Genomic DNA, 25,814 nt, shown 5'->3' with positions numbered 1-25,814 from the left:
GGAGAAACCTGTGTTACTCAGACTTTGTGGAGGCAAAGGAGGAAAGGCCAATGCCCAGAGTCTGGATTCAGATACAGATGGGGAGGGGCTCAGGTCTCCATTCTGCTCCCTCACTGTCCATAGTGGCATGCAGGGGCGGCTCTAGCAATTGGCCGCCCCAAGCAGTCACGCGTGCGGGAGGTGCACCGGAGCCGGGGGACCAGCGGACCTCCCGCAGGCATGACTGCGGAGGATCCGCTGGTCCCGCGGCTCCAGTGGACCTCCCGCAGCTGCGGAGGGTTCGCTGGTCCGGCGGCTCCGGTAGAGTATCCGCAGGCATGCCTGCGGGAGGTCCACCCGAGCCGCGGGACCAGCGCACCCTCCGCAGTCACGCTTGCGGGAGGTCCACTGTCCCACGGCTCCGATGGACCTCCCGCAGGCATGACTGCGGAAGGTCTGCCAGACCCACTTGCCGCCCTCCAGGGAAAATGCTGCGCTGGGGTCTGGAGCCGGCCCTGGTGGCAGGGTCCGTACCCTGTGACACACCAAGTTACCGAGCGTGGCAGCCAGCCTGTTACGAAGACATTTACCAGCCAGTTCATTAACGTTTCTGATATTTTCTCAGTACGAAAGGGTGGCTGCTCGCTGCATTCTAGGTGTGACATCACAGCAGGCTACCCGGGCATCTCTGCAGTTATAGTACCCAGAGGATGAGAACTTGGTGCTCCTCATGGAGAATGATTTACTCGCATCGAACGGGGAGGGGCTTTACTCTGCTGCCCATGTGGAAGTGGGCCCAGAGCACAGTGCATCTGAAATGTTCGTGCTCTCCCGGGTCTCAGAGGGGAGGGAGGCAAGTTCTATTAAGAATTCTGTTGGAGCCACACCTTGGGCTTCTCTGTTTACTTATCACTGTGTCTGTATTGCCTACTTGGATGAAATTCAACAGTGACAAGTGAAGTACTTTGCACTTAGGAGGGAAAAAACCAAATGCACAAATACAAAATGAGGGGGAGGAACTGGCTGCAGGTTAGTCCTGCACAAAGGGATCTGTGGTGAGAGTGGACGTTCTGAGCTGTGTTCACAGGAGCGTCGGATGTAAGACACGGGAGAGAACTGTCCCACGCTACTTGCCCTGGTGTTGACGACACACTGGAGAGAGTCCAGAGGAGAGCTCAACTGTGATAAAAGATTCCGAAAACCTGACCTAGGAGAAATGGTTAAAAAAAACTAGGTATGTTTAGTCTTGAGTAAAGGAAACTGAGGGTGGGTGAGACCTGAGAAGTCTTCAGCTATGTTCAGGGCTGTTAGAAAGAGGACAGTGATCAGTTGTTCTCCATGTCCACTGAAGGTAGGACAAGAGGTAATGGGCTTAATCTGTAACAAGGGAGATTTAGGTCAGACATTAGGAGAGTTAGGTACTGGAATTGGCTTCCAAGGGAGGTGTGGAATCCCCATCCCTGGCTGTGTTTAACAACAAGTTAGACACCTGTCAGGGCTGGCCTAAGGTTACTTGGCCCTGTCTCAGTGCAGGAGGGACGTCCTAGATGACCTCTTCTGCTCTCCATTTCTAGGACTGTGAGCTATTCAGAACAGACAGTGTGTCCATGCCCAGTACAACAGGACCCTGTCTGTCCCTGGCTGGGGTGCTCTAGGCACTACCAGAATACAAACACAAAATTTACTAGTAATGAACGAGCACAAAATTAAAAAGATCCAGAAGCGACTTAACCTTGCCTGGTTGACAATTCCCAACCACACCAGAATCAGTTCAGACACACTGTGTGGTACAGAGTGTGAGGGGACAGGAAGGGCCTGTACCCCATGACTGCACTCTGCTAACGCTATCCCACACTGTGTTCCAGGAAAGATTCCCCGACAGAGCATACCAATGACTATCCAGCCACGGGTGCAGGGCCTGAATGACCCTTGCCTATCTCCAGGGTTAGAAGTAACCTTGCTGTGCATCGTGCGACCACCCCAGAGCTAGCCGCATGCTGCACCCTACTTATACACACACACACACACACACACACACCCTCTTACCAGTGCTAAAGCAGCCGCCTGTTTCTATCAGACATTCCCGGCCTAGCACTCCAGGAGTCTGTATAGGCTGATGGGCAAACCCAAAAGCAGGCTGGGTAGCCTGTGCAAACTCAAGCTTGCTTTGGTTTGTAATTTAGTTTACCCAGCAAAGCTCAGCTGGAGCCTTTTATGCAATTTTACAGCTGGGCTCACTAAGGGACAAAGGTCAAGTGGCTTTGCCTGAGGTTCATACACTGAGTGAGCGACTCAGATCCAAACCCAATGGTCTGTTGCTGAAAAATCCAGACTGCATGGCTTTTAGTTAAAGAAACAAGCTCCTTGTGCCAGATCCTTTCAGAAACAAGTATTCATTTTTTGACGGCTCTGCCTCAGGGGCAAATCTATGTGGGGGGAGGGGAGACCAGTTCACAGCAGAGATCTGAAGTGCAGCTCCTGAGATAGCAGGTTTAGGAGAGGAAAAAACCCAGCCTGCTGGTAGCTGCTGAAATCCAGGGGAAAACGAGGAAGGTGAAATAATGCTGACCACACCATTGTGATCTCACCCAGCGTTAGAGGGGCTGACTTCAGCTGCACCCAAACTCTGGTAACAGCGCCTGCAAGATGTTGCCTGTTGGTGAAGTAAAACAGATGTTTGCCTTTGCACATGCACACAAAGGGTTTTGGGCCAGGTTTATTTCAGGCTTAAATACAACAGTCTCTGAAAGACTGGAGGTTGCCTGGCAGCTCCTCCACAAGACAATGAAGGCAACCTACAGCATGTGACATGCATAAGCGGAGGTGGAACTCCCGGATCCAGCGCCCAATGCACAGCATGTCCAAAGTACTAGAACCACATATCCCACAAAGCTCAACACCTTGTGCGCAAAGCCACTCTCCCCATACCGTGGAGCGAAGCATTCTCGTCAATATACATGTTCCCCGGTCAATACTACCAGCCTGAACGCCAACCCAAAAACAGGAAGAGCAGAGGGAGGGATCTGAGAAGCAGAGGAGACTGCAGTCCTTCAGCACAGCACCACGCAGTGCCCCCGACTGACTAGCCAACTGCAATGCCCACTTCACTGCTTTATAAGCGCCTCAGCAGAGCCCAGGTTGGAGAACGCTCTGCTGAACAGTGGAAACGTCACAGGCTGAAGAGAACTTCTGAGGGCTTAAGGATGCCTTTGGCTATTTCCACATGGAGACCCGCCTGACACTCTGGGGAGAGTGTCAGTCCTCACGGACTGGAGCAAGTCCAGTTACAAGCACAGGTCAGCGCCTCATGTTTGGTGTAAGCATCAGGTCTGTGACAAATGTGTAAGAGGGCACGAACCAGCCAATCAAATGGCAGTCAACTGAGTACAGCTTTGATGGCTACAGCACCAGCAGCTGTTCTGCAGCCCACCTGCACGGCCTCTAGAGAGTCCAAACTTTGCCTTTCAGTCAATGCCGGGCCCCCAAAGAACAGACAGCTTTTGAATCTAGCACTGGGGCAAGTACTCTTCAGCCGAAAGCCAGTGGGAGAGATGGCTCAGTGAGCACCATTAGTGCCAAGATCTTGGTTTGTGCCAACAGGAGTTAACAAACACACTGATTGTTCTTTGAAGCATGGAGCACAAAGGGCGTTGAAAGATACTCAAAGGCACAAACCTACTTCCCAACTGAGTGGCAAGTGCGTCACTTTCGGGAAAGGGCAGGTCATCTTCTCTCTAAAGTTAAACTGACCCGGCTGCAGAGCCATGGCTTATCAATCCTGTATACACAACCTCCCAGCAGGGAGGCACTTAATTTGGCATTTACTGAAGGAGGTTCCCACTGGCTGCATTCCAGACATGTACTCAACATCTCTGCCTCCCGGAACTGTTTCCTGGTTCGTGCTGGTTCTGTCTCTCAGCAGTCAGAGCTTATCGGAGCAATGCTGCTAAACGGGACTTGAATCTTTACCCTTCCTGGAAAAAAGACACGAGTGTTTCATGGACTATAATCCAAAGGGCAAGGAATTACTGATACAGAACCAGACACTAAAAGCTTTCCATTCCAATGGGAGGTTTTTCAGAGACTGTCCATACAGAGAGGCAGAGGATAAAGCTGCTGACAGAAAAAGGTCATAGTAATAATAATTAATATTAGTTCAACTCCTGCCGCAGACAAAATCTACGGAAACAGATCATAAATAATAAATAGTATTAATTCCCATCCATAAAAACATTCACTTGAGTTAAGATTGTAAATATCTCAGTTATTTATAGGGAAAAATCTCTTGAGACTATTGGAAAGACCAGAAATTCCAAGTTAAGGTTACACCAAGACATCCCAAACAATTAGAAAGCCTGGCAACAAAGGTAACGTCACCCAAACAGCCTTAACCCTGCCCCACAGCTGGGCGCAAATTAAGGATGCCTCACAGATCTGCTTCAAACACTACAGATGACACCAGTTTATGGAATCTACACATTTGCTGATACAGGCCCGATCCCTGCAATCATTTACAAAACATGCTTAATTTTGCTCCTGGGAGTAGTTCCATTGAAATCAACGGACTGTCTCACAGTAGCAAAGTTAAGCATGTGCGTGTTTACAGGATTGAAGACATGGTGATCACACACCACTACAGCGTTTGAACTGAGTTACATCACTACAGCAAAACCCTCACTCCTTATTTATGGCCAGCTCAGTCACCAGACAGGTTTTAACACATCTGCAAGCCTGCCACAGAAATCTACTCTCATCCCTTATCACAAGAGTTATATTTAACTGCCTGTCAAACAACGTTACTCACTCCAGTGAGTTTTTAACATTTCTTCACCAAAACTGACCCTATTTGGAACCATCAGGTAGGGGAATTCCTCAAAAACTTATGACAGACTCAGCACAGACAGCTAGTGTAATAAGTACTATCAGCTTAAAAGGGCATCATCTTAAAATAAGTCCTTCAATAACATAGCTATGACACATGCAAGGTGCAGCAGTTCCATAGTGTGGAAGGCTGGCCTGGGAGGGGGCAAAGTTAAGGTTGTGTGGGATGATCTCTCATGTGCGTTTCTTCCCTTCCACTGGGTTTCTTCCCTCCACACCCATCACGCTACCCTTAACATGGAATTACCACCAAGCCCCAACATTTATATTTTTGAAGAAAACTACAGCATTCTCTTACCGCGTTTCCCTGCAATAATTGGTAGGATTAAGATGATAAATACCTTAAATATTGTGCCTGTGAATTTCCTCAGATTATCAGTGTCTAGAAGAGTGTGTGTGTGTTGGCCTGGATGTCGGGGCAGTGCTGACAGGGTGCTGCTATCATCAATTCCAGCACCAGAGTCATGGCTGGGGTGGGAATAAGGCACACATGGCACAGTGGCTCCAACGTGGGCCGTATGAAGGCTGTAGCCTGGGAGGGCAGGTGTGCTAAGGCACAGCAGGCCCTAGGCTGATACAGGTGTTGCTGATGCCAGCACCTAGAATTCGTATTTATTCCTTAACAATGTTGATGTGCAGTGTTCGGGGCAAGGGGAAAAGAAAGGAGCAATCCATGAGGTAAAACATTAGGTCTCCTATTTACTCAGTTTGTTGATCCCGATTCCTAATGGTTGGATCTCTTCCTATTCTACTTACCAACTCTGCAGTTCAGCAAAGGCCTGCTTCATTTTCTTAATGGAGGCATCCATCTCCTCTTTAACCACAACCCGATACCGTGCCAAGGAGACTGTGCAACGCTGGAGGTCCTTCACGGATTTTTCAATATTTGAACCTATCGACAGAAAATAATAAAAAACAACAAAAAAGCCAAGCACGTTAGATTATAAAATCTTCCAGATTGTGATAAATCATAAAGGCGTCTTTCAGTTCATTTCAAAACCACAGACTGCTTGGCTTTAAACTCCCCTCTGCCTTTTCCTGTTACAAAAACATTGGATTTAGTCTGGACAGCTGCGGAGTTTTCCACATGAGGAAGTTTTTCTGGGCTTATGAAATCTCCTCCTTACAGCTGAAAACACAGATGTGTCACTGGATTTTCATACACAGGAGAAATCTAATGCATCTCTTGTGTGTCGCTCCTTTGCTACAGATTGGGGACTACTGAATGGAAGCCCACATCAAGGAATAACAAGCAGAAGCATTGAATCATATGGAAAAATTGTCCAGTTGTGAATAAAGTTTACAGGGGAAGGAAAATCTTTTAGAAGCTAAATCAAATCCATGCAGAGAGCTATTTCCTCTGAAAGAAAAAAGAGATGAAAGGCTTGGCTATTTGTTACAAAAGTTTGTCTCTACACTTCAGATCTCCAACAGAGCAGATCACCATGCCTATGTGTGTCTCTGCAGCTCCTTGACTGCCATCACCCCCTGACAAGCTAAATTAGCAATGGCTCATTATGGTCCTCATTACAGCAAGAAGGTGAACTACCAGCACTAGGGGCCGGATATTCTCATCTCACTAAAGCAGAGGATAACGATGGTGTTTAAAATTGGGGTCTCAGAGGTCCTTCCTGCTGACGAGACAAAAAAGAACAGAGGTGGAGAAAACAGAAGGAAGGAAAAATAACCAGAGGCCGTTGTTTCTTGTAACTTGGTCTCTGGGAAGCTTTGGCTCCTAGATAAACTCTCACGGAGGAGGAGAAAGAGCACACAGGCTCAAGGCTCTATGATGGGGCACACAGAGAAACAGGCTAAGCACACGCAGCGTGAGTGACTGCTTATCTATTACCCCTGTCGTAGAGATGGGTTTGGAGCTACAGGCATTAAAGCTAAACTGCTGTCAAAACTCCAGCTGTGCACAGAGAGGAGCGTGTACTACCAGTTACCAGATCATAAAAAGGATGCTAGTTTGCATTACAAACAAAGGCCAGTGTGACTCTCCATCCACCAGCAACCAGCTAAATTTGGACAGTACAACCAGAGAGGTGGTCACAGAACCCTGCTGGAGCTAACCAGCTTTATAACTCAAGCACACGTAAGTCCTTGAGGCCTTACCTAACTTCTTGTTTGAAGAAGAAACCGGAACATCTTCCAGCATCGCTGGAGACAAGGAAGTAGACGTCTGATTGCTTGCCGTGGACCTAGACAGAGACTTGCTGGCATTCCTCTGCTCTGGCTGCGGCCTGACAGACAGAGGGTTCTGGGAAGAGTGCATTACGGGTGACTTTGGCTCAAAATCCACTATTCCACTGTCTAGCTCAGACACTGCTGTAGAAAAGCAAGTGAGTTCAGGGAAACAAACAAACAAAACAGGGAGCATAGAAAGTATTCCAGGCTCAACAGCCCCCTTCCCACCAAAACTTAAATCAGCAGGATGAGCAGCCCTTCTTTCCGTGACAACTGCCACAGAGTGGAAAGCAAACAGAGTATTTACACAGCCAAAGAGTTAATGCCATTTAAAAAAACCTCCGTATTCAGAACTGGCACAGAGAAAGGCAGCAGTAACAGAAGGGAGAAAATAGCTGTTTGAAAAATTACTGAGCTGTTCAATTCCTACAATACTTTAGAAAGTCTAACCTGTTCCATCGGGCATGTCAGGTGTGGCAGATTCACAATCCTCTAACTCTCTGGCATCTATTGAAAGCGTATCCAAGCCTTCACTGAGCGAGTCCACGGACTCCGTATCATTGGCCGAGCCATTGACATGGTAACCATTAATCCCGCCCTTCTCAGAGGAAGCTGCAGACTGTTCCCCTTCGGTGGCTGTCAGTTTACCAGGATCTGGGAGGCCCAGGCTTGCTTCAACTGGAGGTTTGGGTTTCGTTTTCTTCTTTTTGTTCTAAGGATTAAATTCCCATCCCACAAAAAATAGGTTAAGCTTAATTCCTGAAGGGAAAATTCATTTTGTGCTTACTGCCCAGGGATCGCTGAATTAAATGCTTTTTCAGCCAAGCCCGGATGTTTGTCCTATAAACGCAGGAGGGATTTATTCAACAATGAGAAGAGATAATGAGGTGTGAGTGCACCATCCCCTGCAGCGGCCGTGCCCCCGTTACCAGATGAACCCTGCCTTTCGTATCAGTTACACAGCAGTGACATTCCACACTACCTGAAAAAATAAGTGAACCCCCCCAAGTTAACTGTTTGTGTAGGGCTCTGAGCAGACTAGCAGGCAAAACTGTCAATGAGCAAAACATGCGTTGCAAAGAAGGGCACCAAAGCAGAGGCTGCAGGAAATGGAGGCTGCTCAGCTCCAAGGGTTCATGACGGGACACACAGAATAGGCTGAACACATGCAAAGTGAATGACAGCTTCTCCCACAGCGTGGGGGTGGGGGTGGGATGGGAGGGAGGAAGACCAGCACGTAGCAGGGGAGGTCAATTTGTGGCCAAGGCAGTAAATTTTCATGGTGATTCTGCAAGGCAGTGTCATAATATTACACCGTAGAACTGAGCTAAGTGCATTATGGTGTTTTGGGAGGGGAGGGGTTCAAACCTGCTTTTGAAGCCATCAGATAAAGCATTTCACCTCAGCTGGGAGTTAGACTAGCCAGACTGGTGACTACCTCATGTGAGGCAGTTCTGCCCACAGCAATATATCTATAGAGCTATATTTTCCCTGTGGTTCTTCATGATTTAGCATGGAATTATAAAGGATGCTGGGTCTCTAGCATGCCCTGGAGCCGATAAAGAGGAAAATGCCAGGGTGATATAGATCCTAGCAAAGTAAGTTAAAGCACATTTTAAAGGTTACCTTTTTCTTGCCTGTTATTGTCCATTCTTTCAATACTTCGCTGGCATTGCCTGAAATGAAACTTAAGATAAGCAATGGAGAATGCTTCACACTTTCTTACACCTGTGCCATACAAAAACCAGGGAATCTCCATATCTAGAGCCAGCTGGAATGTGTCCTGCAGCAAATGACGTAAAGAAGTTAAGTTTCAATTCTCTTAGCTGATTAAATGAAAGGATCAGTTTCATTTTTGCTTTGGGAACATTCCACTGATCAGAATGACTCCTCCGATATAACGTTCTGTGCTGGCTGCTTCCAGGTAACAACCCCCCTACCGGCACTGCCATGCTAAAGACTTTAGCTGTGTTGGAACTTGGACTAAACAGGGATTCAGTCCAGGTCAGAGGGTTTATACGGCTCTCTCCCCTCCAAGGACAATTCTATGAAGTTGTTCCAGGCATTAGGAGTAGCTGCACAACCCATATGTACTCTTAGCCAGAGGTAAAGCACCATGCTGTGAGTGAGGGTTAGTACAAGAAACAGACAAGAAGTGCAAAAAGACAGTTTCATTGGTGAACACCTCCTGTCCTACAAGGTAGGAACTTGACCAGGTGCAATATGCCACCGGCTCCCGATACATGAGCTGTGATCCACGTTTCAAAAGGGAGGAGAGAACTACCCCAAGGTTGATGCAGATATTCTGTTTCTTGTGCACATGAGCAGGAAATACAATGGTTAAATACTTGGTATCTCCTGGATTCGGTATCTTTTGGTACAAAGTAACTGTCTTTTTTTCCTCTTAAAACCTAATGGGGCGGATTCTGAATAAAATTATGGTAAGGCCGAGAGGAACATCTTTGGATTGTCTTCCAGGAAAGCCAATCTGGGAAGAGTCCGTACTTGGATGCTTTGCAGAGAAGATCTGAGAGAGTCCCCAGTCAAAGTATACATACTGTATAAAAAGAAGCACACGGCCCTTTGCTGAAAGCTGTACAGTGCCTGCTGAAAAGACATGCTATTTCTAAACGAAACCCGCAATAAACATTGTCGCTAAAGCCCAGTTACCCAGATGACGAAACTAGAGATCGTTACCTTCCATAAAGGCCTGCACTGTTCTATCCACACAGTTATCAAAGTGCTGTAGCACCAGGATGATTTCATTGTTGCTCCTGTTGGGGACCACTGCACGCACTGCACTGATCTGGAAGAGAGGAACGAGGAGTCACATCTTTGCCACTTGCTTACCTTCTTTGTACCATCACTGTAACTGCTAAGCTTGCATCAAAGGGTATCATACAGTATGGAACATGGGATCACGGATACGGTTTTAATAGGCCAGGACAATGCATCTTGGAGAGCAAAACTATCAAAACAAAAAACTTTAGTCAGTGCACGTTTTCCCCATGTCTCAAGTAATAGCTACGAGATGCACTTTCACTAGCACTTCCACTGCCAAAGAAAAGCTACAGAATTCCCCATAGTAACACTTACCTTCTCCTTCATGTTTTCAAAGGTTCCTCCTTGGGCCATCACGGTGTTGGACTGCACATCAAAAATGAACCCTGTTGGCTCTGTAAAGACACGAAAGGCTGTGCTGTGAATGGTGGACATCAGGAAGACACATTCAGAATAACCTAAGGCAACAGGTTGGCTCAGATGCTTGCCTTGCAGCGGAAAGCAGGAGACAGTTTTCTGAAGCTTCTGCTGAATGTGCAGCAGTGAAGAAAAAGGCGAACATAATGTTAGGGACTACTAGCAAAGGGATAGAAAATAAGACAGAAGATATCGCAAGGCCACTATATAAATCCATGATATGCCCACACCTGGAATACCGCGTCCACTTCTGGTCACCCCTTCTCAAAAAGGATATAGCGGAGCTGGAAGAGGTTCAGAAGAGGGCAGAGATGATCAAGGGTATGGAATGGCCTCTGTGTGAGGAGAGACTAAAAAGATTAGGGCTGGTCACATAAGAAAAGAGACGACTAAGGTGGGATACCACAGAGGTCTGTAAAATCATGAATGGTGTGGAAAAAGTGAATAGGGAAGGGTTATTTACCCTTTTCCACAATACAAAAGCCTGGAGTCACCTGATTAAATTAAGAGGCAGCAGGTTTCATACCAACCTTTTTTCATACAACGCACTATTAACCAGTGGAACGTGTTGCACAGGGATGTTGTAAAGGCCAAAAATATAACTGGGTTTAAAAGAGAACTGAGTAAGGGCTGGTCCATCAGTGGCTGTTAGCCAAAATGAAGCCTGGAGAGGAAAAGGGGGTGGATCGCTCCAACTGCCCTGTTCTGTACACTCCCTTAAAGCTCTGGTACTGGCCACGGTCAAGATACTGGGCTGGATGGACCATTAGTCTGACCCAGTATGATCACTCTTACTTTATCACCTGCAAAAACACAATATTAACTGGCTAATTCTATCATGCAATCAATGAGGATGAATAGCAGCACGGACTCAGACATTATAGCCTGACCTCAGACCGTGAGGCAATAGCAGATCGATCTGGCACACTAGACCCTACCTTGCAACCCAAGAGTCAGTGGGACAAGTCTAAGGGCCTCCAAATGATCCTGTCTGGAATGAAAAGCCTGGCAGGGGAACCAAAGCGATAAGGTCAGTGGGAAGAGAGACTTGGCTGGTTAGTTGTGTCCTCACAAACCCAGATAGGCCCATTTTAACCTCCTCATGTAGCTTGCGAACGGAGCAGTGCTGAAGGGACCTCCATCCTGCCGCCAATAAGAACAGCTCTAACATCTGGAACACTCAGCCAAATGAAGAATTGCCTGTGGACTGGCTATCATGAACATTTTCTTCATGCAACAAAGAACATGGACTTCCAACATCAGATAAGTTGGTACCTGTTGTTCTTTGGTAACATTTTTATAAAATGAATTTTGCTAAATAAACCTTTTTCAATGTCCAAAGTGTCAAGCCAAAGATTGCTCCCTGCCTTGCCCCAGATAAAATAAAAATGATCTAACATGTTAAAAAAGCAAACTATTTCAGTTGGCAACATCTTTAACTAAATGTATAGTGAATTACAGTTTGTATTACAGCCTTAACAAGTCACTGAAATTCTGATTCATTCTTCAGCTCCGGGCCAACTGAAATAAAGAAAAAAGCACTGTAGATCACAGCAGCAAGCCAGCAACTTTAACCACCAACAGGGTTGGTCTGACACACTAAGTTAAGTTAATCCAAGCAGCCCAATGCATCTTTTGTATCTCTGTACTAATCTTAGGACAATGTGCTTTTATTGGGCTCAATAATAAGGAACAACCAGTAACCCAAGCACCTTGGCCTTTGCTCTACATTTAGCAATTTCACCTACCTGGAAATACTAACTGCAGACACTTCGATAAACATCCAATAGCTTCTGTTAAGTGCTACTATAACTTCCAATTAAACGCTTATTTTCTGCCCTCCATCAATCAACTATCCTGAAAACATTTCCACTTCTCCACCCTGTGCTGGAAACAAACTTGTCATCAGGACTCTCATGTCTTCTACCCTAGCGCCGACACTTCAAAGTGCAGACCTAAAAACAAGTCTGCAGCTGTTGACTCCAGCTTGACTTTATTGCCATTAAAGCACAGTCATCGCCACTAGATTTGGTTCCCACTAGCCAGTAAGGGTCACATGAATCTGCAAAACCTGCCATTTTTCATAGCACATACATCAGAGCTGATATAGACGAAAAGCCAACCGCATTCAACAAGAAGGTTAGCGGATGAGCTGCTGCAGCAGTAGATATGTATCTTTCCATTTTGAATTCAAACACAGTTGTTTCTTGTCCAACGTTCTCTCTGTACACACACCAGGAGCTATAAAAGCTGTGCAGTAATCCTCATTCATTTCAAACCACATTCCTGAGACTATGATCAGTCACAGCACAAAAGACATTGCCACGTTTGGTGACATTCTGTAAGGATTTCTCATACTACTCAACACTCCTTCTAATGCTCTCAAATATCTATTCAATATCATTGCTTACGTGACCTGAAATGTTAGATAAACACTATGATATTTATGCAACTGATAGACCCTTTCAAATTAAACAGGTCTCTCCAGTGGAAAAACAGAAGGCATATTATCTACAACAGTAGTGTCTCAGTGTGCAAGCTTTCGAAAGATGACATAGAAAAGAAATCAAAGTGCCAACAATTAAAGCAACGACCTGATAGCAAGTCAGACTCTTTCAGTTAGCACTGGTGGAGATAAACAGAATCTTCACACTCTCTACATATGTGGAGCTCTAATATCTTCATCTAACGCCACATTAACAAAGTTGACCATAGCACTGTGCTTGGAGCTATAGTCCATTAAAGACTCACAAGGTAATGAAACCACTGTTTATGTAACACAGATTTGTCTGTCTTCGTGACGTTGCCTCTGCACAGCAAGGGGAAGGGTACATATACCCTGACCAGCAAAATGCAGGACTTGAGGGATCTGGGCGCGCCCTGTAACATTCAAATACTGTTTCAAAAAGGTTTGTGGCCAACCACATGACTTCTACAGTTCTGCAAGGACAAAGCATAGAGAGTGACTTGGTAAGTAACCCCGTTTCCTCCCCCTCCTGCACTGCCTCACCCTGACTGCACTGCTGTGCTTAAAGTATCTTATCCCGCAAAGACCAGGCAGTGTGTCTTGCCTGGGCAACAGTGAAATATGAACTACAGTGAACTAAACAAGCAGCCTAGGCAGGAGTTTCTAGACTAGTAAAAGACATGGGGGATGTATAGTTTACATCTTATGCTGTGTTTTAGTTGTTTGATGCTCCAACTCCTGTTATTCCTGACGGGAAGTATCCTCTGCAGCACACTAAATATTTAGTGCTAGGCATTCAAAGGGTTATAATCAACAATAAATAATGCCTTCTTATAGGGTCAGAAAAGTTAGTGATGGAGACGCATACAATTTCCAATTCCTTATTGGCAAACAGACCTGTATTGGCCAGTTTTAAACGCCTTACTCAACATATCTGCTCCTAGTGCGTATTGAAGCCATAGCTGCTCACCTGTTCTTATTTCCCACTAGCCCTGCAGAGACAATACAGCTCTAGGAGATTGAGCTGGGTTCTAGTCTGTCTTGTGCAACATCACTAGAAGTCAAATTCACAAGTGTAATGTCTTCAGTGACAAATCAGAACACAGGTAGATTTTTAGATTCCACAGAGTTTGTGGCACCAGCAGCTAGAAAAATAATCTTTTAACTTGTAGGCTAAGATCATTAGCCCTGGATTCACTGAAAGAGAATAAAAACGAAATCTAACATTTTTACAATCCCTTTACTGACTATAATTCACTTTAAAGGATGTCCATTGTGAGAAAAATGCTAGTTTCTAGCATAATTTTAGCGTGTAGAATGATCCAGCATCAACAACATAAGACTGAAAAAAGAATTCTCTTAATTTCCAGAATCCTTGGAAGAGGCTATGAACAAATTCAGATATTTCTTTAGCTTGTCACACAATTCTAGCCTTTCTATCCTCACAAAAACACATGGGACAAAAATGACACTTTCCTTAAAACAGCCTGTCTGGTCAAGACAGAAGTTACAAGACCATGATACAGTCAATGAAAAGATTTTCCTCACAGAAAAGTACTTCTGGAATTCTGGGAACTGAAGTACTTGCACTGCTGGACTGTGACTACGTAGTAGCCAGATCATTTTACTTGATAGCTAATAGATGCTACATTAGATTACATCAAACGCCTTCTGAAAATGGAGACCTGGCTTGTCTACAAGGTAGAGTGGTGAATGTACTAGTCAAAATCTTCCTTCACATGGCTTGTCTAGTTACCACCTTGCCCTGTGGTAGATGATCATGTGCCATTACCTACTGCCTTGTGTGGCACACTTCAACACCGGCATCAAGACTGCCTATGTTCCATTCTTACGAGAGTTCATTGAAAGCCCAGTTAGAAGTAGCATAAATTTTTCAGTTAGGCAGGCAAGAGGACAAAGCTCCCCTTGGTTTCTGTTCCCTGCCTAACGACTAAAATCATGTTCCAAACAAATGGCAGATTCTTCTGCCTGTCCTAGTAAAGACTCTAGCAACTGGCTGACTATGGGGAATTATGTAGCATAGATGCCTGAAATCCCACCCAATAAAACTTCAGCTAAACTGTGAAACATTTATAGTCACAATGGCTTTTCAGGTCAGTGGTAACTGCTCTTACTCTCTCTGGGATAACACATAAGACCTTTGCTAATATGAAATAAAAAGCTATTTAAAAAATGGAATTTTACTGCAGGCTAAGAGCAGCTTGAATTTGCTCTAATTACAAGTTCTCTTCAGCTGTTCCTGGATCACAGCGATCATTAAAAGTCAATGGTGGATATTGCAGAGACGGCCAAACCTGAATTATTGTTGAGCATTAACTTCCTAGGACAAGGTGAATTTGTCTCAATGGGATTAGGCTGATAAAAAAAAAATAGTATTACTTTACCATTGATCTTCTACCACGGCCGGGAGTCACTGAAAGACACGGACGATCTATGCAGAAATTAACTTCTCAAAATTCCTTGCAAAAAAAAAATGCTACATAAAACTATTCTCTAAGCCTTAAATACCAAAAGTTGTCATAGCTTCACTGGCACCAGGACTCAAGGCATCATGCTTTAAGAATGCACAATGCAACAAGTCTATTTTAAAAAAAAGTAGATATATGTTGTATTCCACATTTATAGCTGTTTGTGATTTTAGCAGAGTATCTTGCTGTTCTTCCAACCTTTGTAGAAGTATTGCTCCTGTAAGAGATTGGAGCCACAGATGTGAAGTGCCTTCCACAAAGTTACACAGCAAGTCAAAGGCAAAGTTGGGACTAGAACCCAGATCCCCTAACTGTCCATTGCTGCTCTAACCAGGAGAGAGGGCACTGCGTTTCCCCTCCATCACCAATCATACAGCACCAGAATAAAAGTACAGAGCAACATTATAAACATTCACACTTTACCAAGACTGAGTATACATCAGGGTTACAAAGTGTAGCTTAACCACAGCATTTCAGGCCGTGGAGAAGACAAGTTACAGTCTCCTGCATGGTTTTCGCTCTGAAACGGCAACTTGTACCTTTCTTCGTGGTTCCTGGTGAAGAACGTCTTTTTCATGCACACATCTATTCACACACAAATGAAAACACTAAGATAGGATTTTAAAAGACAGGTTGGTTAATAAACCTGTATCTTAAACTCCTCCTCCCGCCCCAAATCACTTGTGTACAGCCTGCTCAGATAAAGAAATCCAGGCTTGAGACCTCAATCTGTTTCTATGGAAGTTATTTTTAACAGCACAAGGGCCCTGTTGTGATCTCATTGTATTGTCAGCCAGGGGAAAAAAGTGGCAGTTGCACACAAGGAGGCTGTCTAGACAAAAATATCACTTACTTTCCTCAAACAACATTTTAAATACATCTCCAAGTAGGATACGGCCTCTATAAAGTCAGAAATAAGAAACATTATATTTGAAGGTTGTCAGCTCATCAAATTTTAATTAAAAACTCTCATTGACAGTCTTATACTGTCTACCACCGTGAAACTCTGTGTGTTGTGATTCAAAGACTTCCTTTCACAGGTGAGCAGATTAAACCTGCCAGCTATAGGATCCTTGAGTTTGATACCTGTGAGATGAGAATTGAATCCTCTTCTTGAGGAATACACTGAGCTTTTAATTTGGCAGCAGGCTGCATTTCCAGTGTATGGACACACATTCATGTGGAGGCGGAGGGTTGGAACAGAACAGCACTAAAAAAATTAATATTTTAAAAGGTTTCATGTTCTCCCCAATAATCTAGCTACAAGGAAACAGGATAGAGAATCTCTGTACACTAATTCGTGCTGCTAGAGTGCCTACAATGTTAGCCATTGCAGACAGCCGAGACCTACCCAAATATGTGAAGATGGCATTTCGATTCTAAAGCCAGATGTTTCAAACCTGACAGTTTAGTCCCAAGGTAAAACTCCCATAAGACGTAGGGAAAGTTGATGGTATGAATACAGTGCCCTTAAGAGCACAGTGCTTCCTTTCCAGGAGACAGGTAGAAACCATTCCAAAACATCTCTAATTACTCATCCAGTTATTACCTACTGATTCAATTTAGCAGTCACTGGCTCTCTACAACTCACAAGTGACAGTAAGTCACAGCTGGCAATTTTAACCCAAGCCCTGCACATCGTTTTGAATTAGCAAGTAATGCAGCAAGAGAAGAGGGAAAACCTTGCTGTCTTCAGCAGGCTGAAACCTAAGAAATAAACCGTAATTTAACCAGCAGAATTTTCACTTCACCCCATGTAGTTCCCATCTGCAGTTGGAAAACGACAGCAAATTAAATTACAACAGCACATTTCCAGCTACTTTTCTAAAGACAATGCTGTTAATACTCCAGTACACAGAGTGTTATAGTATAAAAATATCCAGCAACTTCTTACTCCACCGTTCCCCTCTGTGCAGCATCTCTTCATGTCAAATCTGTTGACTTTACTTACAAGCCAAGTTTTACTCCTGTCAATGACAGAGGAGCACGTTGGAAACTTTTATCCCTTGTGCATTATCAACAAAGCTACCAGTAAAGTTCTGAGCTGCAGAATCTACTGCCTATGTCAGGGGCAGAAAGAACTCTGCTGAATTATTCTGATCACAAGTTCAAATTCACAGAATGGGCAGTTTAAAAAGTGGTCTTGATTTATAAATTGAAAAATATTGCTAATGAAGGTCACCAAGAGAAAATTAATAGGAGTCCCCCATAATTTGATTGTCACGTTCCTGCATAAACTTTGAACTCTTTCCAGAGTGCTGCAGCTTTATTGACACGTCTGCCTTTGGCTCTCATACCAAGCAAGAGCCTCTGTTTCGCTCTACTCCCAACCCGACGGGAACCACCGAGGTGATGTGCATTAGTGGGGGCCGGCTGGAAAATGAAGGTGAAGGAAAGAGCTTGGCAATACAAATAATGATGCTATTATTTCAGGCAGCAATGAATCAGCAGAACCACCAAACTACCCAACATATTTACTCAGACAGTTAGCACCAAGAGTGCCTTTCCTTTGAATCTCTAAGCAGTTCCATAGGGAATAAGTTAGTCACAAGTTGAAATGAAACATACGGTATAACCCAGATACAGTCCTACATCTGGACACAAGAAACTACATTGCAAACGGAGATGCTAGGACTGCATTGGGGTGCAGTGGTTGCTTTGCAGTAGATATCTTTCAGTAAAAAGTTATAATTAATACAGCATTATGCAAAAGATACAAAGTGAATATATGCCAATACTTTGCATGCTAACTTTCAAAAGATTTTAAAAATATCCTTCCGAATAGTTCAGAGGAAAATTCTACTCTCTGGTGCTTCAATGAGGAGAAACAGATGGACCCATGATTTGGTTTCAAAACTGCTGCGTTATTAAAAATAGTTACAGCTCCTCTTACAAATCTTTCAATAGTTTTCGCTGAGGTTTTGTTATAAAGCAGAGGTGGCTTTTTTGAGGGAAAAGATGCATCAAAATACCCGAGAATAAAAATACTCCCTCACTAGCCAGGTTTTTTTATTTTTAAACAAAGTAGTTAAAATCGCTGTTGACTAAGTTAAGGCTATAAAATAAAACAATTAAAGATCTGATTGAAAATTCAGTCCAAGTTCAAACATCTCTATTGACTCTGACCCTGTAGCCCTGCTTGCTGGCCACATGTATGTTCCTCATTCCTTTACTCCTCTGTAGGCACTTCGTGTGTCCCCAATACTCTTCTGTAGGCTCTCCACATGACCACCTGCTACAAACCCAGCCGGGGCTCCTCATGTAGGCAACTGAAGCAGGCTTCCCATATTCAGTAAGGGACCTGCAGGTCCCCACAATTAAAGTTTCTCACAGATAACTGCTTTCCCTGCCCCGTTCCAATACTCCCTATCTAGCTAGGTTAATTCCCCTCTGCTATCTCCAGATTAATTTTTCTCTTCAAGTTTGTTCATCAGTTTAATTGTGCAGCGTTGTTGCTAGCGGTGAAATTTAGTAATCAAATCATTCATGACACAGTATTTCAGCCCCTGACTGTCTATCATTTTGATACAGCATTTTAAAGTTATCCAAGATTATCCTATGCAGTAATCTTCCCCAAGAACGCTAACCTCTCTCAGAGTCCTTCTATAGATAAATCCTGACTTAAGGACCAGATCCTTCCGGCAGAAGACCATTTCAATGTAGAAGCTCACATGAAAATCCTTGGAGAACAAGAACTCCTTTCTTCAGGTAAAAAGCTTTCATTGTGAAATCCAGTCACATTAAAATGTTCATTGATAAAATGATTCTACGGCAGCAGACAAGTCAGTTCAAAATAAATACTTAGAAAATTGACAGGATGTTTCAAAGAGGTAAATTTGTCAAAAGGGCGTAAGTGCCTTAAGGAGCCTACATCTGATTTTCAAAAGCGACTAAGGCACTTGAGCCTAAATCGCACTGAAAGTTACTGGCACTTTGTCTCTTCACTGCCTAAGTCACTTTGGCTCTTCAGTGCCAAAAATCACTTTTAAAGATGAGCATTAAGCATTTTTTAAAGCGTTACCCAAAGTTCTTAAACATTTACATAACAATATTTTGAAGTTCTATTGTTCAAGTAATTTGAGTTATAACAATCCTCTCTCCAAAACAGTAGTTTGCAAAAGGATTGGGAAATATTAGCAGTAAACCCAAAATTCCTTGACCAATTTCCTTCAACTGTTCAGAAAATGAACTAAGATTCAAATCACAAGGATTTATTTTAAAGAAAGTCTGAAGAGTATCCACAAGGCTTACAATCGAAATCTTATTACAGCCTTAACTATAAAACTGCTACCAATCCATCCACCAAAAGTCTGAATAATAATTAACAATTACCTCGGCAGTGTATCTTCTACAATAAAGAGGACAGGCATAAGATAGATACAAGAACAAGGAAAGCAAGGTCTAGAGAGAAAAGGAATAAAGGAGGAAGTTTATTTCCACCAGGAACAGTTATTATCTGGAATAAAGCTACTTAAATCATTACAATGAGGAGTCAAAGTATGTAAGCAAAAAGACAACGGCTAATTCAAAAGAAGAAATGGACCTAACAACATACCTATTATTCTAAATGACCCTATATGTATATAGGAATATCTCTCCACGCCAAATAGCTCCAGCAGTGCCCAAGGCAATAGCAGTTTGCTAGAGGTAACTGTTATACTTTGGAACACAGGATGTGAGAATATCAAGTGTGGACAGCTGGGTGTGAAACTAAACCAGATGGCTATTTGCATATTTCCGTGGTCTGTGAAAGAAATGCACTTGTGTACCTTTTGTGGCTATTATAGATGCTACGTTATGCAAAAGCCATATTAAATGTAGGCAACAAAAACCTATTTTAGTGTCATTTGCAGAGGCAGATACAACTGGCAGGTCAAAATGTGCATGTGTAGAATGTAAAGCTATTTCATTCAGTTCATGGCAAATCTAGGTATAGTTAGATGCTAGATTAAGTATTATGTGTCTGTTGTGCCCAAAGAAGGTTGCCCAACACACTAGAAAGTCTTTTATCTGGACTTGGTAAGGAAGCAGGATGGTGGTGGGGGTCACAGTATGATATTGTTCATAAATATTCATTTGAGATACGAAGAGCAAACAAAACCCATAACGTACATAAAAAAAGATTTTCATAAAAAAAGGTTTAACAGGTAACAGTAGTCCCAATGAGATCAAAATTAAGTACCTGCATAAGTGTTTGTAGGATCAGGGCTTTATTTAAAAAACAAATATCAGTTTCAACCACCATGATAAAACTAGTAATTATTTTCTTTGTCCGGGATAAATTAGGTATTCAATTTTGCAATTTTTTTTGTTTGTTTAAGATTACTGTTTTGCCTGAACTGCCAAATTAATAGGAAAACCAGGTAGGTTTATATAAATTTCAGAGACAGAATAAAAGCTTCATTTCCCTGAGTAAAAATTATTTGGCACTATTACTTTGCAATAAGACACTCCAATGAAGAACAGCAGGAGTTCACTCTTCCATAAATTATGGAAATGGTATAAAAATCCATTAAAATATAAAAACAAAATACACCAGCTCATCACCAACTGATTTTAATATCTTCATAAATTAATGCTGACTTTACCATGCGCCTGTTAGTCATCTATTTCTCCACTGACCTTTGTTCTCTGGGATACAAACAAATCCTGTTACAGAAATACAAAACTATACCGTCGCAGAATGGCAAGTGGGGTAATCATTGCAAATGAGATGTCACTCACTAGTATAAACCACGCAGTTGTGTTATCTATTTCCAGACATTACAGCGGAGCCTACTAATGCGACCATAATTAATGCAGTATTAGCATTTAAAACACCCTGGAAAAAATCATGTACTCTAGAAATAACATTTAGACCTAAATCAGAAGTTGTCAGATTTTTTCGTAGGGTGGACCACATCTGTCATTGCACTCTAAGAGCTGGCAACAGGGAGAGCCAGCCAGGATGGGGGAAACTGCTGTAGGATAAACCTTGGTATGTAAGCCAGAATCTCAAAGACCAAACCATAACCTTTGAGGGCCACAGCCAGGGAGCAAGTCTTTCAAGTACAGTTGGCTACTCAACAGTGGTGAATTGTCCATGTTTACTGTACTTTTGGATCCCATGTCAAAGACATCATATTTAAATGGTCTCTGGTTTGAATCCAGATCAGGGAAGTGGTGACCACAAGGCGGCCTCACACACCATCTGGCATCTGTTCAATGTCTATAAAACAGCTAAGTGGTTTCAAACTGATTCCTAGTGGGTAGGTGCCCACAGCCACAATCACAACTGGTGCCCTTGTTTAAAAGTTCCAGTGGATGACCGAATCCATGTAGAATTATAAATAGTAGGCTCATGAAAAACCCCACACACTTAGGACATCTAGCCTAGTCCCTGAACTTTGGCATGGAAACCAAACTGCTTTCCCACTCCCAGAAGTGATCCCTAGGCCAAGGGGGAAGTGTGTCTTACAAAGGCAGTATGAGGAAACTTGCATGGTCATTGCCATTTCTTTGGAGAGAGGACATCAGTTTATCCTGTCGTCAACCCAGAACCTTTCATTAGCTCTAACATGGACAAAAACTTTTGTCTAGAATTTGGTCTAAACACTTATACAAGAAGCTGGAAAAAATAGCAGAAATACTGGAAGGGTCATTCAACTTAAATATATATATATGTATCAGACCTCTGTCCAAACATCTTTACTTGTAACCCTAAGACCCTGTTCTTGCAATGCTTCGTGTGCAGATGGACCCTGCAATTGCACGGAACTCCATTTCCTTTATGCAGACACAGAGGTTTGCCTGTGTGCATCCCACTGCAGGATCAGGGCCTAAAATTGTTACGACAAACAGATTAGAGACAAAGTTATGTTCCTCTAGGATTTCAGCTTGTTTACTTTGTGCATTTGACAGCATGCTGTAGCTAGTCAGTCCCACCGTTTCCCTGTTGTCTTTCACAGAGCAAGAAGAGAAACATTTCAAAAAACAGGGCAGCAATTTTAAAGACAAAAACTGTCAGGATGGCTTGGAGGCAGGTGTGGTACCTGAGATGAATTTTAATATTTTTTTAAAAGCACTAGATTCCAACTTGACAGTATCCCTTTAACTCTGAGATGTTATTATGCATATATAGTCATTCTTCACAATTTTAATGGCACACAGAGCATGTGACAAAGACACTGTCATGCCACTTCTGAAAGGAAGCAAACTTGGTCATCACTTCTGGAGTGAAAGAATGATCATACAAAATGCTAATGACCAGAGAATGCCCATAGCTTCATCAAGTCCAATGTGTGCTATGGACATCTATTCAAACTCAAAAAGAACAAGAGTACTTGTGGCACCTCAGAGACTAACAAATTTATTTCAGCATAAGCTTTCGTGGGCTACAGCCAAGTGAGCTGTAGCCCACGAAAGCTTATGCTGAAATACATTTGTTAGTCTCTGAGGTGCCACAAGTACTCTTGTTCTTTTTGCGGATACAGACTAACATGGCTGCTACTCTGAAACCTATTCAAACTCACACATGCAACAGCAAAACAGTATCCCCACAGGAGATTATTTTGGTTCCGGTAGATCACAACTATCAACCCAATTCTCTGATCTTATTTCCATACAGGCTGATTGCAAATACGGTGCAATATTCACACTGCAGTGGAATTGCCTGAAATCAGATGCTATCTGCATGAACAACTGAAGTGTTAATAGAAGCAAGACAAAAACATGAATTATATGGAATCCACTAAAGTAATGGGGACAAGCTGACAAGTTCTGTTATCAGATTTGGAAGGGACAGGGAGAGCAATTATCCTCCAAAGTTGTCAAAGTTTTTACAAACTGATCGCTTCAGAACCAATAACCATATTAACTGATGCATGATCCAGACAAGAACGCTTCATTCACAAGTAATCTTACCTTTCTGATTTTGTTTCTTAGACATCCCTGCGTATTTGTTTTTATGGGCAATTAATTATTTGAGGGGAAAAAATAGTCCTCTCCCTTGGTCTTGTATCAAAAAGGAAATGGCAAATATCTGGTATGGACGGCAAATGGGAGCTAGAGTCATCAGAAATTCTGCTGACTGAACAGCAAAGCAGTCTCATAGAATCATAGAATTCAAGATCAGAAGGGACCATTATGATCATCTAGTCTGACCTCCTGCAAGATGCAGGCCACATTAGCCGATCTACCCACTCTTTTAGCAAGCGACCCCTGCCCCATGCTTCGGAGGAAGGCGAAAAACCTCCAGGGACACTGCCAATCTGCCCTGGAGGAAAATTCCTTCCCGACCCCAAATATGGCGGTCAGCTGAACCCCAAGCAGTCTAGGCTCCTTCCTCCCAACACCAACTTCTCAGGATGCCTGAAGGTAGTAGCTCACATTGTCCTTTTCACAGATTCTAGAAGTAAAAAAAAAAAACAAAAAAACAAGAAAGGAATTAAGTTAGAAAACTCCCGCTGTATTAGCCATGTCTGTAGAGCAACTCTCATAGGCTACTGGGCTCTTCTGGGTAATGCTTTTTAAAAATAAGATTTATGTTGCTTAAAGGGCACTGTAAAACTACCGGTAAAAAAAAGAAAATCTAAACACAAAGCAGCAAGGTCTCTAAAGACTTTGCCCTGCCTTTCAGCAATCTTGCACTTCTGGAATTCAGAGTCAGTGTAGCTTTTACAAGACAATTTTATTGAAGCACAAAAGCATTACGGCCAATTTATGACCCATTATAAAAACAGCTGTCTAAACTGATAGTAGCACGGAGATTACATTTCTGTATGCAGGGTTCATTATGCAAGGGACTAAGAGCCCGAATTCCTATATTAGACAATAAAATTTAGCAGAACTTTCATTCAGGAATCTCTCTTCATATTAAGTAGTGTTAGCATGTTCAGTTTGAGCAGGGCACAGCATTACTTTGCTCTGATTTTTCTCTAACCACACCCATAGTTTCTGTTACTTTCTTTCAGCAAAGAACATGACAGCAATTGACTAAGCAGGAATAGTTCTCACTCCGCATTGCATTGTTTTTAATTTGAAGAACTGAAGGGGTCAGTTATGTTACTGTTCTTGCTCCCATTAATTAGTGCAGGAGCCTTGATAGCAGTCACCACAGTCAGGCGTGACAGGCGAAACAAAGAACAACAAGGTACTCCCTCTCCCCCTGCCCCCCCCCCCCAAAAGAGACTAATAAGGAGTTCTCTGCTACTGTAAATTGGCACAGCTCTGCGGAGCCAGCTGGCCCGTTAAAACCTTACAGCCACATTCAGAAGGAAATGTAAAAACTCAGTGAAGAGCAGATAGTAAACCCCTGCTTAGGCATGTGTGCTAAAGACATTCCTGGGATATGGTTTACACATCTACGGAAAAAAAATTAGGAGTCCTTGTGGCACCTTAGAGACTAAAAAATGTATTTGGCATAAGCTTTTGTGGGCTAGAACCCACTTCATCAAAGCCCAAGAAAGCTTATGCCCAAATAAATGTGTTAGTCTCTAAGGTGCCACAAGGACTCCTAGGTTTTTTTGCTGATACAGACTAACATGGCTACCACTGAAACCTGTCACCACATCTAGGGAACGCAGCAACACTACATAATACAAGAAACTAGTAACACTGGCCAACTGAACATTAGCAGATTCCTACTACACAGGTGCTTACACAAATGTATTTGATTTATAAATGAAGTATTTGCTATAACTAAAACTTTCCAAGCTAAACTATATAAGTGCTCAAAACACTTTTTACTTCTAGTCACAGAATTCAAACACACTCTTTACAATCATGAGACATACGCTCTAAGATACAGAGGAAGCTGCTAGAATACAATCAAGGCTCAGTGTATTTTGAAAGCTGCATGCATAAGAGAGCCCTTTTACCTGTCAGCAAAGCTCTTGGAAGGAAGAAAGGAAGGAATACAAACTCCTGTCTTGCTGCCTTCAGCTCTTGGAATTAAATAATGCAATTGGTTAGGTTCTGGTGCCTTGAGGCACACCCCATCCATTAAATTTGGAGTGTGTCAAATGAAATTCAGGAAATAAAATGAGATCCTCACAAAAGCCAGGAAATTTAGTGAAGGACTAAATCTTCAATATTTGGATAGAACAAGAGAACCAGCTGAACTTTTTCCTACTGCCAGGAGCTTCAGAAAAATCATTGCTTGCAGAAACACTCTCAAGGCTCAAACAGCTGTGCTCTGGATCATACCAGTACGTGTAAGTTTCATTTCCCCACCCTCCTGCCTGCTTTCTGGCTGTGAGCAGGCAGTACACTGTAAATGATACAAGGAACCTGCTGTTGGAAATGCTAGAACTGAATTGCTGTGGATTTCAAGATAATTCCTGTTCAGGCGAAGAAATGTGGTATATATACACACTTGTGATCACAGAACTAGTACCCAGAATTTGTGTAGGATCTTTCAGGAACATAGCGATAATGTAAGGTCTAATGCAACATTTACTTTCAGAAAAAACAGCTTCTGAAATTCAGAGTAGTCTGTGAAAATACCCAGGCAATTTTAAATACAGAAGCAACATTTTATCTATAACGCTTGACCAGAGGCGAATTAGGGGTTTGTGGGGCCCTGAGCCAAAGCAAATAGGAGCTCCCACACTCTGATCCGGCTCCGCAGCGCT

At 43.1% G+C, this 25,814-nt stretch overlaps 1 protein-coding gene across 3 annotated transcripts in view; it reads right to left on the bottom strand.

Annotated features, from left to right (window-relative positions):
* SPATS2 (spermatogenesis associated serine rich 2) overlaps positions 1 to 23,282 on the bottom strand; it is a 30,378-nt gene extending 7,096 nt beyond the window's left edge. The window contains exons 1-7 of one of the 3 annotated variants that reach the window (XM_044995480.1): positions 23,104 to 23,282; positions 10,144 to 10,223; positions 9,745 to 9,853; positions 8,674 to 8,723; positions 7,498 to 7,759; positions 6,976 to 7,188; positions 5,617 to 5,752 (exon numbers count right to left, since the gene is read on the bottom strand). In XM_044995480.1, coding sequence (XP_044851415.1) covers positions 5,617 to 5,752; positions 6,976 to 7,188; positions 7,498 to 7,759; positions 8,674 to 8,723; positions 9,745 to 9,853; positions 10,144 to 10,223; positions 23,104 to 23,128 — 875 coding nt within the window. In that variant the 5' untranslated portion in view covers positions 23,129 to 23,282. Of the gene's footprint in view, positions 1 to 5,616; positions 5,753 to 6,975; positions 7,189 to 7,497; positions 7,760 to 8,673; positions 8,724 to 9,744; positions 9,854 to 10,143; positions 10,224 to 15,740; positions 15,881 to 23,103 lie in introns of those variants that run through there. The other 2 variants (XM_044995481.1, XM_044995482.1) reach the window with 2 other exon arrangements.
* Between the last annotated feature and the right edge of the window lie 2,532 nt (positions 23,283 to 25,814).

The sequence above is a fragment of the Mauremys mutica genome, chromosome 20 (assembly GCF_020497125.1).
Source record: "Mauremys mutica isolate MM-2020 ecotype Southern chromosome 20, ASM2049712v1, whole genome shotgun sequence".
NCBI lineage: Eukaryota > Metazoa > Chordata > Testudines > Geoemydidae > Mauremys > Mauremys mutica.
Note: the sequence above shows the minus strand (reverse complement) of the source record. Positions and strands in the feature narration are given on the sequence as shown.